Raw genomic sequence first — 18,653 nt, 5'->3', positions numbered from 1 at the left:
TTCTTCGGATGAACAGAACATGTGGCTCTGGTGGCCGGACACTTAGAAATACCGTCCAAAACTTGCAGCAACAGTGCACAGTAATTGTGTACAGTAGCACAGAGGGATATTTTTGAATGAGATTAAGAGGGCTCTGTAATATCTCTCTGTAAGCTGTAAGAAGATAACACTAGACATCTTAAAATAAGACAATAAAGCAGTTTGCTGTGTACCCTCTTCTGTTTTGACAGGTGTGTTTTTGTGCATGTGTATACATCCAGTGCAAGCCAGAAGTTTAGGGCAAGCCAAGGAGATAGTTCGATTGGTCTCGTCCTCATCCTTATGCATGGGTACGCCTCCTCCACAACTCCTTTGTTTTAATGATAACTGGTTCCATGCATTGTTTACTAAGATGACAGGTCTATTTTCCTCTGATTTATAGCACTATGGCATTCAAGGAGATACTGTACTTATTACTTTAAATGCAGTATGCAAAAACAAGTCAAAGAGACGGGCAGCAGGAGGGAGGAGGGTGGTGGACATAAATAAGGGTCATTGTTTGCCTTCTGCTCTAGACCAAGCAGCTGTTTGTTGAGGTCTAGACAGAGAACTGAGGGCTGATCACCTTAGGTCACCGCTGCTCTCTGCCCCGATTCACTTGGCTGCCAGAACTCCAGAGTGAAGCTGTCGGCATTGTCAGAGTGTCAGCTGCATCTTTACAGTACATTACAGTCCACAGTCAGAGAGAAACTCCCTCTGGTGGTGGAACACCAGCGTCACACACACCTTACTGTGGTGAGAAAACACTGCTACTCACCCTAAGCCTTCCCTTGCCCCGGTCTGGGGAGGCTATAGTGAGGAGCACTGTAAAGAGATCGCTGAAGATAGAAAAGGAGGTGGGGTGTCGTTGTTTTGACGGATTTAGTTACAGTAGCACAGAGATCAATTATTAAGCAGAGGCATGCATGGTCGCAGGATTAATGGTGCATGGAGCAGATAAATCAACCACTGGTCTCGAACTTCAGTGGGAGAGGGGAGACATCACAACACAAGCACAGAAACACGTTTGACGCCCGCATTTTTCTGTCCATCCTTTACCATTTGTAACCTTGAGGTTTCAGGAGAGAACAGGAACAGAGATCATATCCAGCCACAAATAACCATCCAGATTTCGGGATATAATGTCAAAAAATGAGCACATTATATCATCTTGAATGCATCTTTGGCTCCGAAGGACAGAAGTATCTCTCTGTCCTCCGACTGTGGAAGGATATGAAAAAGGAGGGCTGTAGTTGCTGTTGAGAAATTGAAACGATGCTATATATTACAACCTCTGGAGACCTGTCGGCACACCAACTTTCTAAACCCCCACCATCATCTGTGTGTGTGTGTCTTTTGCTCTTATTCTTACATTGACTTTGCTCCTGGTCCTTTTACCCTTTTCTGCTCTATTGTTACATTTCTCATCACACCCCCTTTGTGGATTCACACAGTGTATCTATCCATGTTCTTGTCTGTCTCGCTGTACTTGTATTTGTATAAGTGTGCATGCACCTTCCTGCCTGATGTAATTTACTACATTCAGGCGCCTTCCATCCTCCTCCCTCTCTTGTCTGTTTTGGCTGCCAGGTCGTACCTGTCTGGTAACTCAGGAACGTTTTAGCTTATGTATCTCTGTGCTCCTATAATTCCCTTCCTCTATTTGTCTGCCCGCTTTATCTGTCCGTCTCCTTTATCTGTCTGCTCCCTTGCTGCTGCCCCAGCTGAATACAGCCCTTGTGGCCTCCTTTCTCCTACAGTTGAAATCTCATACCCTGGTCAGACTCCCATCTTCAAACATCAAGCGTTTGCCCGGCCAGAATGTCAAATCCTCTCAGTTTCTTTCTCTCTTTTTTCTTGTTCCTGCCCTGATTTGTCTCTGTATTCCATATGTCTGTCTGTGTGCATCTCTTTCTCAAGTGCACACATGATCTCTCTTTAAATGGGATGGGGGTAAAAAAAGAAAAATCGATGTATTTTCTTCTAGTTTTTTTAAACAATATTAAACAAATGGTGTTTTTCTTTCTCCCCCAGAATAATGACACTTATTCTAGCTTGATGAACAGAAACAGCTAAAACTAGCAGTTGCCTATTTACCTCAAAGAGTAGTGGAAGTTCTGTTACATCAGTGATGTGTTCTGTTTTGTGAGGCTCTATTCACTCTGGCCCAGCATTTTGTTTTATTTTTCTGACAACACTAGGTCAGTACACACCGAGTAGGCAAAGTAAAAAAAAAAACACTTTATTTCCTACTTGGCCTGACTGTATGTATTTATTATTATTATTATTATTAGCAGGAGAAGCTAAATGTAGCAGTTTCTGTACATGTTATGGACTGGAGTAGTGGCTAGCATTGTTGCCTTACTCCAAAAAGATCTGACCGAGGGGCTTTCTGTATGGTGTGTGCATGTTCTTCGCATGTGTATGTGGGTTTGCTTCGGGTACGCTGGTTTCTTCCTACAGTCCAAAACCATGCAGCGGTTGTGTTGGCCCTGCCCAGTCTGGCGAGCTGTCTCAGTTGTCCTCAGCCTTTCGCCCTGTGTCAAGAGGGATTTGCTCCAGTGGCACCGCGACCCTCATGTGGAGGACAAAGCGGTAGACACTGAATAAATGAATGATTGTTGTATGATAAGACCCATTCATCTAACATAACTGTCAGACTGCCTGAATGCACATTGGTTTTGGAAATATGTCTTGTGCATTATTGTCTCGCGAAATATCTGGTTTAAGACAAAAAAGAAGGAAAAGAAAATCATGATTATTGACATTATTGTTGAATCAGAGTTCATCAGAATCACAGTACAAATCACATCATGATGCAGTCAAATCATGAGGAAAAGCATATTGTCCCAGCCCTACTATTTAATGCACTTTCTCAGCCTCTCTCGTCTCTCAGCTATCTTCATTTGTACTGTAGTGCACTGCTGTGACTAGAAGTGTTTCTGTGAAGCCAAAGCTAAGCTTCGCCTACAAGATTAGGGCAGTTGCAATTAATTAAGAGCGGAGCGGGTATGGAGGATTTTGGCCATATCAAAGGAGCAACAGGACACAGTGAGACATTTTGCATATGAGCAGTTGCGGAGGAGGGAACGAACGAGGAAGGGAGAGCGGGTAAGGCAGTGTGGTAGCTGCGGTGGAAGTGGGAGGATCAAAGCCGAGGACGGCGGCAGAGGGCTGTCCCCTGCTGTGCGGCTCAGATAAAGACAGGTTAGCGCCACAGGTCTCCTCAGTGAGAGGGGAGCCAGGCACAAGGCCAGGGAAGATGCGTGAACAAGCCAGCTTACAAACATCTCATAATAACTCAGACAGAAGAAGCCTCCTGAATTAAAGTGTCACTATTCATTTTCTTTCCTTTCCCTCTTTTTTGCTCAGTGGCTGAATTCCCCCCGTCTCTCTCCGCCTTTCTCTCTTACCACCTCTCTCTTGTCGGCTTGTTCCACCCTTAAAACCAACCACCCTCCTCCCCACACCTCTACCTTCCCCTCATCACAATCCGAACATATCATGTACTCCCTCAGTTGCCTTCCCCACTGTCTTCATCACAGGGTTGCCTGGGGGCTCTCAGGCTCCTCCATCTGCCTGCTGTGTGTCTACAGCGCTCCCTGTCTTTCTCTGCTTGTCTCGACGTCTATTTGTGGCAGTCCCCCTCTCTCAAAATCTGTCTTGTCTGTGTTTGCCTATATGTCTTTCTGCAGGGCTATCCGTGCCCCTGCACAGTCACAAGTATTAAGCATTGGCAAAGTTCTTTGGCTACTTGCTCATTGACATTACAGTCATATTGATATTTCATCAAGGGAATGTCTTGTAGGAAATATGGCAGCTACAGTGCTCCACCAAGCTGGCAGCTTCAGAACCACCCTTCTATGCTGTTTGCTTATATGCGTCAAACTCAAGTATAAGTTACAGAGAAGCAGCTCCACAGCCAGGATGATGATGACTGTTTTGAATTCAGTTGGATTTATTGTTGTGATGTGATTCGGCACCAGAATTTCTAAATTGTGTTTCAGGCCCAAACATTTCAAGTGCTTGGGCTTGAAATGTCACATTGTCTGTAATAAGGAGATTTTTCCGGGAGCAACGACTGGTGTGTGGACATTTTTTGCAATTTGTCTTTTTGTCAATCCTGCCCCGGCACCCAGTGTGAATTGAATTTGCATGCCTGCGCACACCTTCTGTGGCGTCTTTTGTACCTCCGTGATTGTCCTTGTTCTCAATCCTGCTGAGCCTCGCTGTCCAAATTAGGTGTGCCGGAGTTCTGCTGTAGAGGAGACTGGAAAGAGAAAATAACTACACAGAAGCTGATGAAGGTTGTTGCTATGCGCTGTCATGGAGGACCATCTCTGTCACAGTGTCAGGAGTGGATGGAGCAGCTATCAGTCTTTAATTGGGCACTGTGGGCCATAATGAAGAGATCTCAGAGAATGGAGGAACAGAATGAGAAGAGATAGGGAGCGATATGGAAGGCCAATGAGTGGAGTGAACCTAGGGCACTTTATTGCAATGCGTATTGGCAGGTGTCGCTCTGCCTAATTTCACGCCTCTGTGAGCGAATGTGCACCCAGACGATCGCCACTTCCAAGTCTCCTCTTTCTCTACTTCAGTCTGTCTGTTTCAGTGTGTAGTCAGTCCAAGTTATTTGTTGGTTCTTTTTATTTTCCACATGGGGCCTGGAAAGAGAGTGGACTTTGGCGCCCCTGAAACCGGGAAGGACACGCCTGCAAGCTCCACGTCCACCGCTTCCATCTGACTCTCGCAGCTCGTATGATGAGGAGTGATTTGATTCTTTTGCTCCTGTCAGTAGTGCAAGACATGCCTTAACTTATCTCAATGTGACTTCCTAAGTTAAAGGTGACATTGAATGCTTGTATCACACATATATGTTAGTTATGGAGGTCTACTTACATATATTAACTTGTTTTCATGATTAAAAACCTCCTAGTCGCTGCAAACAAGCCGATCAAAATATCTCCTCACTGACGCGCTCGTCAGCCGTGCTGTTTCAGACCAAACCACACCCCCAGAACGTGAACTGTGTTGTGATTGGCCAGCCAAGGAGAGCTTTCCCACTGTCCTGTGATTGGCCAGGTACATGGAAGTGACGTAATAGATAGGCCAGCTCTCAGATACACAGCTCCCCCTTCTGGCACGGTGGATGCTCTGCATCTCAGCAGCTACAACGAGAGTAGTTCTTCTTCTTCTTCTTCTTCTTCTGCGGTTGGTTGTTCTGAAACTTTAGGGTTTCGTAAACGAGGTGACGACGCAGATACACACACAAACGCAGCGTTAATTGGAGCTTCCGGTCTATGACGCCTTTAAAAGAATTCAACCTGTGAGACTTTTGGCTCGTGCAATGTAAAATATTTGACTGTACAGTCACAGTAAATGACTTGTTTGTATAGTTGCATTAATTCCAGAGCAAATGACTGTGTGTTTATTTACAGTGAATTACTGCGTCCTACATAAAGTCATTTTACAGTGGGTTACTATATCCTTTTATAGTAAATGACTGTAAATTGAATGGCTGTTTACTGTAACTCTACAGTTATGATAGAATGTTATTGTGATTTAGCAGGGTTTTTTTTTGTGTAAATACTAAAGGAATAAATAACACCTGCATTACTTTAGTGGTAATCCAGAAATAGCCACCCATATTTCACAATAAAACACAAATCACAGTTAAAGCATTTAAAAATCTACATTGAGCGCCTGTGAAATCCGAGAAATAATTTACAGTGTATAGATGTCGGGTTGAGGTCGGGGGAGGAGTGTTTACTGTGGAGCACTTTTGTGGACTTGTGTGTCTGTGTTTATACATCAAACACGAGGACATTCAGAGTTTGACATCGGGGCATCCCACACCAGCAGATTTCAGAAAGGGGTCCTGATCCTTGCTGCCCTCCCTGGCTCCTCTGTTACTCCACAAGCCGCTCACCCTCTTATCCTTCCTCACCCTTCTTTTTCTCTTCTGTACGTATCCTTTACCCTCGTCTTCTCTCATCACTGTTCTCCCCTCCTCACCCCTCTGCATCCATTCTCGCCCCTCCTTTCTGTAGTCTGTGTTTGTGTTGGGAAGATTAAGCTGCTCTGACAAAGCTGTGTTTACAAATATGCAGGCAGAGAAACAGGCCAAGCGACGCTGAATAGGAATAGAATACAAATTGCTTTTTTATCTCTCTTAGGGCCAGGGCGAGAGAAAATGTGTTTGCGATTGTTGCTCCTCCGCCTGTGAAGGATAAAGCCTCAGTACTGGGTTTGGGCTCCCTGTTAGCATTCATTCTATCCTCTCCTCTCTCTGTCTCTCTCTGTGTCTCTCTGTCCTCCCACTCTCTTTCTTCCTTCATGCTCCTTCTCCTCTTTGTCTGCTCCATACTCTCTGTCTTTTCCTCCTCGGCAGGAATCTTTTTTTTTCCCCCTGCTGTTTCCTCCGTAATCATATCTCCTCTCCTCTCTCCTGTCCTCCCTAAATCTCTCATGTCTCCCTGATGTGTGCGCCTCTCTGCTGTATATGTGCACCCCCCCCTTCCCATCACCACCGTCCCTCAATAATTTTCTTCATTCCTCCTTCATGTTTCCAAACAAGTTGAATATCTCTCTCTGTCGCGCACTCCCCCTCTTTCCATCCATCTATCCTTTTTTTTCTCTCTCCGCTCCGCTCAGTGGGACTTGTCATGATTTACAGCCTCTCTCAGCTCTTCCTCGCTCACACCGGAGATATTGGAAATTTGGAGTGCCTATAGATCACGGCAGGAGGAGACGGCGTGAGTCTCCGCTAATCAGCCTTAACACAACTGTGCGGCATTACAAATCTGAGCTCTCTCTTACAATTAGGCAGCATGTCTGCCTGGCGTAACCCACGGCAGGGAGGCTGAGCCTGTGATGTCATCTCCAACAGGTCTCCACTTTGTGTGTGTGTGTGTGTGTGTGTGTGTGCATTTGTATTTGGATGGTTTGCGCTCATTAATGCAGAGGACATGCTCCCCTTTCTCACACAGAGGCATTTTTATCCTTACCTCAGCTCACACAAGGGAAGGTTAATGGGCGGCCACGTACACTCAAACAATGCCATCGCAGCAGTCTCACCATGTGATAGTTTAATTCATTCATTTTGCAACTTCAAACACAGGACCTGCCGTGAGGCCTGCTTTTAAAGACCAAGTGTTTTTTTTTAACTGCTTGTCTATAAAGACTATAGTGCTACATCTCCACCTGTAACGTTCCCCTCAGTCGCTGCCTCCATCAGGAGTCTGACGACGTGACGCTGCTTTGTGTTGACATCTCTTTGGTGACTTTCCACACATTTGGATTTGAGTGATCTCAGTAGAGACCAGGTTCAGGAAAGTTTTCTGATTTGACCTCTGACTTTTTGCATTGAACTGTGACCCGGTCCTCCTGCTGTGTCCATGACTCCATATTTAATGATTTTATTTGACGGCTCCAGCCTTGTAATGCAAATAGGTTTGTTTTTTTTACATGTCTTTTGTAGACAGGCAATCGAGGGGCCAGCTCAAAGGTGAGGAGATAAGGAAGTGGTGCTTTGAGATAATGACTGCTTTCCATTTGCCATTTTACCTTCTACACATACACTTAACATCCATTTGTAACCTGCCATTGCTCACATTAGAATAATTCACTGATCTCCTTTCGCAGACGTTTAGCTGAAGATATTTTGCTTTGACTTCAAACACACATTTGCAAGTGAGCATATTATCATATGAAAAACAAAGTCGTGGCTGGAGCTAATTTAATCTGTAATGCATCTCCAGAGAAAGGCCTCTCACTTGTGTGTATAGCAAAAGGAATAAAATAAAAAAAAACCTCAACATTTCAGTGAGTGGAAAAGTGGAAAGAAAGATTTTGCTGCCATTATGGTTAAGGCCTTTTCTTGCAGTGTGGGTACTTGAGAATCAGACTGAAGTGTTGCAAAGTTTATTGAGCTTGCTTTTGTGACAGGCATCAATGTGTTGACTGCGGAGTTCAAGGCAAAGCCTCTACATGTTTTTTTTTTTGTCAGGTGTAAAGAAAGCCTGATATATAACGGCTGATCCTGGCATTTCACCCCTCTTTTGGTGTTAACGGCTCATTCTTATGTAGAGGTACATTCAGAAGAGATGTAGCTACAGATGGAAAAATCATGTGGACATGACAGACTGTGATACTGAAGCTGGTGTGAAATCACAGATAACCTAGTCTGTAACATGCATTTATTATTCTTATTACTATTAAAACTGCATAAAACTTTCAAACATAAACATAAACAATATCTGTTACGTTCAATCCATTGTCAAACGAGTTCACACGCACTGATTAAGCCTATCAGCTCCACATGACTCTCTCTGTATTCCTCGCCACAGTGGTGTTTAGATCGCGTGTCGCCCGGCAACACTGAGACGGCTGTAAATAGCTTAAGGAGTATGACTTCAAAACACAACGACGCGGCCACAAAGCGTTTCGCTCGCGAATTCTACTGCTCAAAAAGAATCTTGGCCGTGTGGCAGTTTGACAAGATAAATTCCGAGCTGCCACATAAACGCTTCCCCAGTCGGGTCTGATTGCTTGACAAGCGTGTTTTCTAATGAAGGATGCGGCGCGCACACTTAATGTGACATCACTGCTGTTCACCGCGACCACACAGAGGCAGAATAATAACATCAACAAAAACAATCACCAACGGTTACGCAGTGCTGCACGATAATGCCTATTATCACATGTGTCATTTATTTGTGTTACTTACTGTATGTTTGTCAAATACAGTCACACACACACGTGTAAATCTCTATTTCTATTAGTGTGTGTGTGCTTATTATTGGCATGCACGTCTGTGTCGTTTGTTTTGTTTGTGTGTTAGTGTGCAAGTGTGCGTCTGTCGGTGTTTGGTGGCCCGCCGTAGGCTCCGCGCCACCCTTCCATCCCATTAGCTGAGCCCAGCCCCTGCCTGTGTCTACTTTAACCTTGGCCAGGGGGGCTGGAGGAGAGGGAGAGTAATTCTAACCTTAAAAACCTGCTGATTAAAGCTAGTTTGGTGGAATTCGATTCCACTTAATGCCTTTGGCCGTGAGCCCAGCTGGCTAACATTAGCATCAACAGACACCGTGTCTTCAGTCAGGGAGACAGACGTGCATGGGCATGAGCTTCCTCTGGCAGATAGAAAAATGCGACAGTAAACCCCACATCCCCTGATCTGTCTTTCTGCCTCTCTGCTCCTCTTCCCTGTCCTCTCTTTTGTCCCCCTCTCATTTCTCCCTCTGCCCAATTTACACCTCCCAACGTCATCACCACAGTTTTCCTCCCTGAAATGAACCCAGGGAGAAAAGGGCTTTCATTGTGGCAAATGGACAGGGGTTTCTCTCTAACCGCCTCATCTCTGTTATTGTTTTCTTTTTCAACTTGATGTATAGCTGTGTTTACGCATCTAGCGTGGCTAATTAATTCTCCTCTGCGGGGCCTGTTTATCAACCGTTTGTGTTTATTTTACAATGAGAATGCTATTTTTGGACTCGATCATTTCCGTGCGACGCGGACCCTTTTTTTTTTCCGCGAAGCGTCATTTGTTTTGCTTTGGTGAAGAATTTAGGCTTGTTTTTTCCTTTGTTTTTGTCTTCAGTTTGGGTGCAGCTTGCTCATTCATTTTGTAGCCTGCTCAGTTTTGAGTGATTTAGAGGCTACAGCAGGTCCCGCCGACAGACCAGGGAGATAAATCGAAGCCTCTTTTGATTTATTATGTATAATGTCTCATCAACTGTTGATTAAGTCTTCAGATGCACTGAAGAATTATACTGCTACAACTTCACTATACGCGGCTTATTTAAGCTGTAAGGAAGGGGAAGAATCTTCATCGAGAGAGCAGTAGCTGGGATAAAAGCTGGAGTTATGGTGCCAGTAACATACAGGAGCTGTGTATTTCTCTCCGGATCCAAAATGCATAAGAGATGCCGTATATTATGGCCATTCTGGGCATGGTGCCACCCTACCACATACTACAGATAATTTGATTCCAGCAGACGGATCGTGAGAGAGCAGAGGCGAGCGGAGCGGCTGACTGTAAAGACAGCATGTGAAATGCAGAGCATTACGGTTTCAGTTAAAGAATGAGCTCATCCTCCAAACTGGAAGTGGCACTTTTCAACTGTAAGTCATCTAATCACGCCGGTATAGAGCCAGAAATCGGTGCTTGATCAATAGTCATCATGGATGCTGTCAATGACCGGGGTAGCTTGAATCTTGCATGGTCCATGAATCTCTATTGAGTATGGATTTTTTGCATTCCCTTCCACAGTCGGAGTTTGATAGTACTGCCTGATTGGCTGCTCTGTGAGCTCTATTTATGCTGCTCTGCCCCAGGCTGAATCACCTGCCCCAGGCATCCATGTGAATAGACATTTGCAAACAAGCACACAAGCTGAAGCACACACACACACACACACAAAATGATACATTCTCTCTAATGAAGCGGTGAGCCAGAAGTGACTTTACCAGGTGGATATCCATGTCAACAACTGTATAATAATGTGAAGAAAGTCACTCAATAGAGTCAGAGCTGAGAAAAGTACCTGAGATGCAGTCGTAGATTAGTCGCATCCCGACTGGCGATATAAATGTTAAATAAGAAAGCAGTGGAAGACACAAAGGTCACGCATGAGTCAGTGGGAAAAGTGCCTTATGAAAGAAACTACTTGAATTAGTCGATACATGCTGGGTGCTGGCCGGAGAGGATGTAATATGGAAAACAATTTGTCGTGCGTGGTGTCCATGCGTGTGCATATTTCTGTGTGGGAGCAAGTGAGCATGTGTGCTCCTTCCCATTTGGACCAACAGTCAAACAGACAGACACATAAATGTGTGTCAGCCTCCGACAGTAAGACATCGGCTTCACTGCAGGAAAACAGCAAATTGCCAACATAAATAAGGTGCCACGCTCTGATTAGGATTGTCTTCACACATCATTATGGCGTAATGAGAGCGTTTCCCCTCCTTCCCGGACGCACTATATCCGCGTGTCTGCGTGCCAATTTTGCTTTCACAGACTTCTTCGCATGATGCTTACCCATCCCTTGCTGTGCATGACACCTGTCAGCTGAGATGGATGGACGTAAGTGTGGCGTTGCCAGGGCAACAGGCAGACCAGGGGCAGTCGTGGGCTCCAGAGGCAGGACAGGTAACCGCTGGTGGCCCTGCCTTTATATCTGAAGGCTTTATTGAGGCTGAACTGTTTATCACTTAGATGTCTGGCCTGCTTGCCCCCTGAGAACTGCGACCCCACTCCACTCAGAACTGCTTTGACACCCCAAGGGGGGGAGGCGTGTTCAGACCAAGCAATAATACCCCTTTCATTGGGCCAAGCCAGCATTTCGTAGCCTGGGCCACTTCCTTGACTGACAACACCAAATGAATTTGCTGCATCAGTGTCTGACTTTGGAGGACGCACGTCGCTGTAACTCTTTATTCCTGCTGTCCGCGGTGACAGCACATGAATACATTATGGACGTGCTGTGCGTGAAGACTTCTATTAACTGTGTATCATTCTTTAATTGTGTTTCAATTGCAACCCCGGCACCATAGCACGCCAATAATACATGCACATGCATGTGTGACTCTGTGTGTGTGTGTGTACACCTATGTGTTTGTTTCACTGTGTTCAAAAAGCTCTTCAAAATTATACATCAGGAAAAAAAAATGTGTTTTTTTTTTTTTGTTTTTTATTATTATTATGAGAGGATGTGTGTGAATGTGTATAATTATGGTTTAATTGCTTTCCCTGTGATGGGCTGTCATCTGTCACAGCCCAAAGACAGCAAATAATGGCTCTGCTGCTGTCACTTTGTCACCCAGACGCTCAGCATGCAGAGAGCAGACCAAACACCAGTAACTGATATGCGTCTTGAATTACTGATAAGAGCTCAAGTACGATGAGCTTTGTGTACGTGGGTGCGCTCGTGCTGTCAAAAGTATCTCGGCCTGCCTCTATCTTGGTGTTATATCGTGTGTAATGTGCTCGCGAGAATACAATTGTGCGTTAATGAGTGGGTGTCGTTTCATGATTGTTGTCTGCTGTATTGTGCGTTTGAGTGTGTGTTTGTCTACACAGGCCTTGTCATGACCAGCGGTCCTGATGGAGACCAAAACCTGGTCCTTATGAGGCAGTACCTAAATTCTTAGGAACTGGTTAAGTTAATGTTTAATTTGTGATTAGTTTATGGCAATAACTGGTTATGGAATTAAATAAGAATGATAAGAATGATAGCTGTACAAACGTGTGTGTGTGTGTGTGTGTGTGTGGGTGGGTTAGTGGAGGTGTTAGACGAAGATGAGGGCGCTCCAGCTTACATGTTTGATGAGTACTGTATATCGCCACCGACAGGTGCAACAGTTGTGTTATGCTTTAAGCGGCTTGTTTGTCTGGCATGCCGCTTTGTGCGCTTGAGAAATGGAGTAAACAGAGGCAGAGGAAAAGCAGCCTGGGGGCTAATTTATTCACTCCCCAGTCGCCCTAGTCACAAAGGCCCGTTGCTCCGGCCCACCTGTCAATTCGGAGAAGCATGTCACAGCCTCATCCAAGTGCACGCAGCCACACCGCAGCTCACCCTCGGTAGACCAAGTGCTCTAGGCTACCACAATATTACGCATGTCATAACAATAAACCCTCTGTAATCAGAATTAACACAACAGCAAGGTTCACAATCGGCATTTAAAAGTCCTGCGTTTTCCGTGTGTGGTGCCAATGAATGAACAGTAACCTTTCACATCACAGCATTGTAACACGCGACTGTCGGGAAATGCAGACACATTTCAGCGCCTTATATACAAATGTAATGTAATATTGCATCAGGACCAGACCCCGAAAAGGGTGTAAAGTAATGGTTCTGATAAAGAAAATACTCACTAAACTGCACAGTAGAAATGTGTGAGCCGATAGCAGTTGTAGTGACTGTAGTAATGTGATGTTCAATGCACTGTGGGAGTGGGAGGAAGTGTCTGGCCGCTGCGAGCGTGGAGTAATGGATAACAGAGCTGTGGGGGTGGGCAGAGGCGCACATCCTATTTCAGACAGCTATAATGGATGAGAGTTCGGTGGAAAAAAAAATAAGAAGAGGTGGAAGTCTGTGCGCCTTCACTATCACAAACCCTTACATACAGAGTTCAGTAGTATTGGAATCAGTCCACAGTAGGCGTGATTGGAACAATGAAACACCTGGAGGATTGTTTTTGTGAATTGGTCATAGGATGTGTGCAGCGTGTGTGCATACATGAAGCGCACTCGGGTACATGTGTGTAATGTGCGTTTGTTTGTTTGTTTTTACGCTGTGTAATGTGTCTCTCACCATGTGCCCGGCCGTGTAGCCGCGCCGTGGTGCTCTGGTATAATTAATCAGACAGCTGATGTTGCTAAATGGGTGTTTGTACACACTGACTTCTTCTGCAGGCCCCTTCATTTTTAAGTAGGTTGAAATAAACTAGGCGAGCACATATTACACACGCAAGCAAATGTGCCCGTTAATCACATTGTCCTCCAAGCAGTGGAACCCAACACCTCCACATGGGGTGGACTAACATGGGTGGCCATGAGCCCCCGTGGTGGGGTCATCTTCCAGCTTGAAGACTGGGGTGTGAGCCCCAGCTTCCCCAGTCTACATGAGCCCCTCTTGACACTATGGGAACACTAAATGAATAAATTAGCAAAACTGTAGTGTAAACACAGACTGTGTATAAAAAATGGACACTTTTGAAGCCTCGGGATTCTTAATTTGACCATGACAACTTGGGAATTCATAAACAAACTGCTAATCACACTGGTGTCCACTCACATGTGCCATCATATCATCTGGTTTCCTTTCAGTGGGAACATATTTTACAAATTTGACATGATGTTTTATTGTAGAACAAAGTAGAGCGAAAGTATAGCAATCAAGACCATTAATAGGCTTTCTTTTGTTTTGTGTCAGGTTTTATATACAGTCTATGAAAGTAAACGAGTTCAAGAGAATCCGCTCTAGTATTTTGTCATATTGACTTTTTATCCACACTGTACCGGCTTTTTTGGTAGCACTCAAATGCTATTATTGGAAAATGGGTCCCAGAGTTGGGGAAATCTCAAAACGCCACCTTTGCACAACCAATGCACTACTTTTGGTAAAACAAAGATGTCCTATTCACACCTCTCTCTCCTGCTCTTGCGTTCGCTGTCACTATATCCGCTGTCGTCCATGTGTTTGGAGATAGTTCGGTCGGGGCGCATCACGATAACTTTTTTTCTTCCACCTATTTGAATAAAGCGGGTTTGTACATGCTTTATGTGCGCGCTCAATCTCTCATTCTGTCTTTTTGATGCACTTCGTTTTGAAGGTTTTGTGTGGATGAGGCTGAAAGCACTTGACTAGAAAAGCAACACTTTACCATAATATGCGTTCATTGCATATGTGTGCCCCCTCTTACTGACAGCATATGTGCAATATTAGCTGTGGTTTCACCTCATATGCAAACAATTTGTACCATCATGGACGGGATTTAAGACCTGCGTGTTTTATTTATTCCTGTAAGAGCCAAACCGCCGGACTTAGGAGTCACTTTTCTAGTATTTCTTCGCTGGTAAAGGGGGTAGGGGAGAGTCAATTGCTGTAGTGTGGACTCATTCTGCTGCTGTAAACAAGCAAAAGCAGGCTAGACATCCCTCTGGGTCACCTGGGAGCTGCGGCCGTGGTTTTTCCACAGAAGGATTGAGGAGACGAGAGGACAGGAGGGAGGATAAGTGCTGCCTTTCTCCTCTTCCTCTCTTTGCCGTTCTTCGATGCATTTTTTTTTTCTCCTGCAACTTGCTGGTGAAAAATGTCTCCTGGCCTCTTTGCTAGATACCGCAAGGCGTTATCAGCCCTGCCTAGCGCTCTCCACGGTAACGAGCCCCCAGGCACAGTATTATCTGTTTACGATAAGGATATTAATAACACTGTGCTCTAGTTATGTGCTGGGGTGCCTTGTGTGTTGATGGGGGGGGGGTTTGGGGGGCCGGAACAAGAAGCACCTGAATCATTCTGTCAGGGGCTCTCTCCAGACAGGACAGAATAAAAGTGGAGGGGAGTAGGAAAGGAAGGAAGAAGGAAGGAAGGAAGGAAGGAAGGAAAGAGTCATATGGTGATGCTGGTAGAGTGCTGAGGTGTTCACTGGTTAACAAAATTCATTACGTCCCTCCAGGTTTCTGTCTTTGTTTCAAGAACAATAGCTTGACCATCTGCCTGTGTGCGCATGTGGGAGTATAGGGTCAGGGGTGAAAGGTCACAGCTGTCATGGTCAGCGGAGAGGTCAGCCTATTTTCTGCAGTTTATGGTCGTGTAATATCTTATCTCTTTCTGTCCTCCTTTCTCTCCTCCAGTGTCTCTACGGCTGCTACGTCCACTCCTCCATCATCCCCACCTTCCACCGCCGGTGCTACTGGCTGCTCCAGGTAAGACTTCCTCTTTTTCTCTCCCCTCAGTTCACCGCACTACAGTTGCACTCTCAAACTCCCCCGGCCTATCCACGAGAACTTGAATGAGTTGCAATGATATCAGTTTCCATTTAACCAAAGCACTTTTTTTGACAGCCAGCAGGCAGACATCAGCCGTTCCCCCTACCACCTCTCTCTTTCTTCTCCTTTCTCTCCTCAGCCTCCATTTCCCTTATCTTTCTCCGTCATTCACTTTCCTGATGGCGTTTGCCCATCCTCGCCGTCCAGCAGGAGGACCGTATCTCAGTCTGCTAAAAGCTTTGCCATCTCCCCTGTCTAACAGCTGCAGTGATGGGCAGTAAAAGCATGATGGAAGAGGTTCCCTGTACAGTATAGTGTGCTTACAGTGGGTCGTCAAGTCCGCAGGCTGAGAGTGGTTGTAAATAGCAGTCCTTTGATCACCTCCCCAATACATCTCATCATTCTCGTTTAGCATGGCAGCCATTATCGCTGCAAGGTGTGTGATATGTACAACCATTCACGCGCACTATACTAAGGGAGCATAAAGCATGCTCACACAAAGAACAAGAGTCTGTCTGTCTGTCTATATGTCTATCTGTCTATCTATCGATCTATTTTTTCTTGAATACAGTAAAGAGAGAGAGAAAAAAGACACATACTAGGAATGCACTTCTTTCTGCTGCTGTTCAGTTTGTCTTTATTAAATGTTCCGAAGACGAGAATTGTTGAGTCACAAAAATCTCTGCTGTACTTAACAAAACCAGAAGCCTGCTCTTGCAGTGTCTGTGAGTGGAAGAAGAGAGCACCGTGGTAGGGAAAAGGACAGCAGAGGAAAAGACTTGGCGTCAGCGATGCTTAAATTCTAATCAAAATAATTAGAGTGTTCCCACAGCAAACAAAAGCTTTTTAGACAACAACAGTTTATTCGTCTCTCGCTCTCTGTTGGCACTGTGAGTGTGTGTCACATGCAGTAACAACGACACAGGCAGACAAAAGCATGTCCCTTCCCGTCTCGTTGCAGTTAAGTCGGCGAAGCCACTGGGGTGACTTACACTTAAATGTATTTTCTGAACCAATGGAGATGCAGCATATTTGTTAAGAAATGGAAGTAAGAAAAACAGTGAAATAAGGGCTTATGGAATATATCCGTGTGTATCTGAAAATAACATAAGACACAATGGCATTTGTACTTGTTATGTTTGTTAAGGGAGCATATTGTCCTTAACCCGCCTCTCTTTGTAATCTGCTAGGAAAGTGGGGATTTTCCGGACTCGTGGTGTGGTGGCATTAGGAGATCCTTTAACCCTTCAACATCTAACTCAATGTCATAAAATGATCCGAGAATGTCCTTTAACTAGAATAACTTCCAATATCTGGCAGTTATTTACAATTTACTGCATGTTAAAGTACTCTTTTAACAATTTAAAATGAAGTCTCTTTAGTCTCTCAATGTGCAATGAATAACAGGCCAAAAAATGGAAACGACGTACACGTGTACTCTCTCCACTCTGGCGACAAAGACAGTGATTCTCCAGCTTCCTGAAACAGAGCGAGAGTGAATTTACCGTAATAACCACACATTGGCTTTAACGTGCAACTCCTCAGCTTTCAGAAATCGTTGGAAACGTCGGTGTCAACGATACGCTCAGTGTTTTACAGTGTTAAAGAATAGTGAAGTCTGCCTTTTTTACATTACTCAAATGTCCAATGTGTAAGAATTAGGGAGTGCAATAAATGTAAGACACTGGCTCCATATTCTAAGGCTACAAAAACCAAATGAGTTTTATTTTAAAAGTGATTGTACACTTCAACATTCTTGTGAATAGTGTGTTCAATTTCTTTCAATAAACCCTCCTAAATCTTACACACTGCAACATGTAATAAGTGGGGAAATATTCCCTGTAAATTATTTTGTGTTTTTCCTTGTTAACAACACAAAGAGTGAATATTATACTGGAAGCCCGTAGCCTTAGCTGAACCCAAATCCAGGCCAAAACAAGCATGATAGATGAAGCATAGCCATATTTACAGGGATGATCAGGTCACACACAACAACACAAAAACAAATGCTGACATTCAGAAACACATGTTCATACTGTAGAGTGAATAACACAGCGAGCCGGGGTCACACTGAGTAACTTCTTGAAAACTACAGTACAGCTGTCAGCTATACACACACACACACACACACACACACACATAAGCACTCATCAAACTTTGAGGAGTTCCCTGGCTTTACTTTCCTGTTACTGCAGAGAATAACTGGTTATTGAATTCTTGGACTTTATTACGGACCATCTGTGCTGACAGGAAGCCACACTCACAATCACTGCAATCACACAAGAGGTAAAAGATTACACCACTTCAGTTCGTATCACTCCACATGCAGATAAACCTCCCGCACCTGTGTCCCAAAAATATTTCCCGTCGGACAATTGTCAGTGAGCCCTGTAGCAGCGGTCTTTGTCTCCCTCGCTCGCTTTTTCCACCTTTGTTCAGTCTCTGAACTCGCTGTCCTGACTCCCTGTGTACCATTTGCTGTGTCCATATGAGATTTTCAGGCAGTAGTCTATCAACAGCAGTGCAGCAAGGAGACTGGAGCTCCCAGAGCGGCAACAGGAAAAGGTCACCAGTGAGTGAAAAATGTAAATATTCAGCCATCCAGCAGCCACAGTCACGGAGAGACAGGGATGAAAATAACTCCTATTACACAGCACTGACGGGGAGGGAACACAGAGGACAGAGAGGGTAGAGGGGAAGAGACAGACTGAGACTGGGAGGAAGAGTAAGATGGACACAACTTTTAAAAAGTTAGGCTAAAAAAAAACACTCTCAAGGGAGAGCTGGAAAGAAAGATAGATTTCAGGATTTGAAGGGGAAAAAAAACTTCAGCAGAATATGGAGAAGAGGGACAGTAGTGTGTATTTGTGTGTGTGTGTGAACCGGTGAGAAAAGGAATCATGAAACAAAATAGACAGAGAGGGAGAGTGGGGTTGGTGAAAGGTCTTTTAAGGAGGGGGGGGTGTCAGCCAGTGGACGTGTGCCTCTTTATCCACTCTTTATCCACTCTTTATTGAGTCAAAGCCCTGGTAATGAGACAGGGGACGGGAATGAAGACCTGCGAGGGGGGTCGTCTCACTCTATTCATTTTCTTTTTGTTCTTTTCACCTCTCACTCTCGATCCGCTCGTCCCTGCCACACT

The 18,653-nt window shown here is 44.8% G+C and overlaps 1 protein-coding gene across 1 annotated transcript in view; it reads left to right on the top strand.

The window, feature by feature from the left end:
• camta1a (calmodulin binding transcription activator 1a) overlaps positions 1-18,653 on the top strand; it is a 289,047-nt gene that overhangs the window by 212,408 nt on the left and 57,986 nt on the right. Inside the window, exon 6 of the mRNA XM_044037457.1 lies at positions 15,377-15,448. Coding sequence (XP_043893392.1) covers positions 15,377-15,448 — 72 coding nt within the window. The remainder of the gene's footprint in view (positions 1-15,376; positions 15,449-18,653) is intronic.

The sequence above is a fragment of the Solea senegalensis genome, linkage group LG11, assembly GCF_019176455.1.
Source record: "Solea senegalensis isolate Sse05_10M linkage group LG11, IFAPA_SoseM_1, whole genome shotgun sequence".
NCBI classification, from domain to species: domain Eukaryota; kingdom Metazoa; phylum Chordata; class Actinopteri; order Pleuronectiformes; family Soleidae; genus Solea; species Solea senegalensis.
This window is presented reverse-complemented; position numbering and strand designations above follow the sequence as displayed.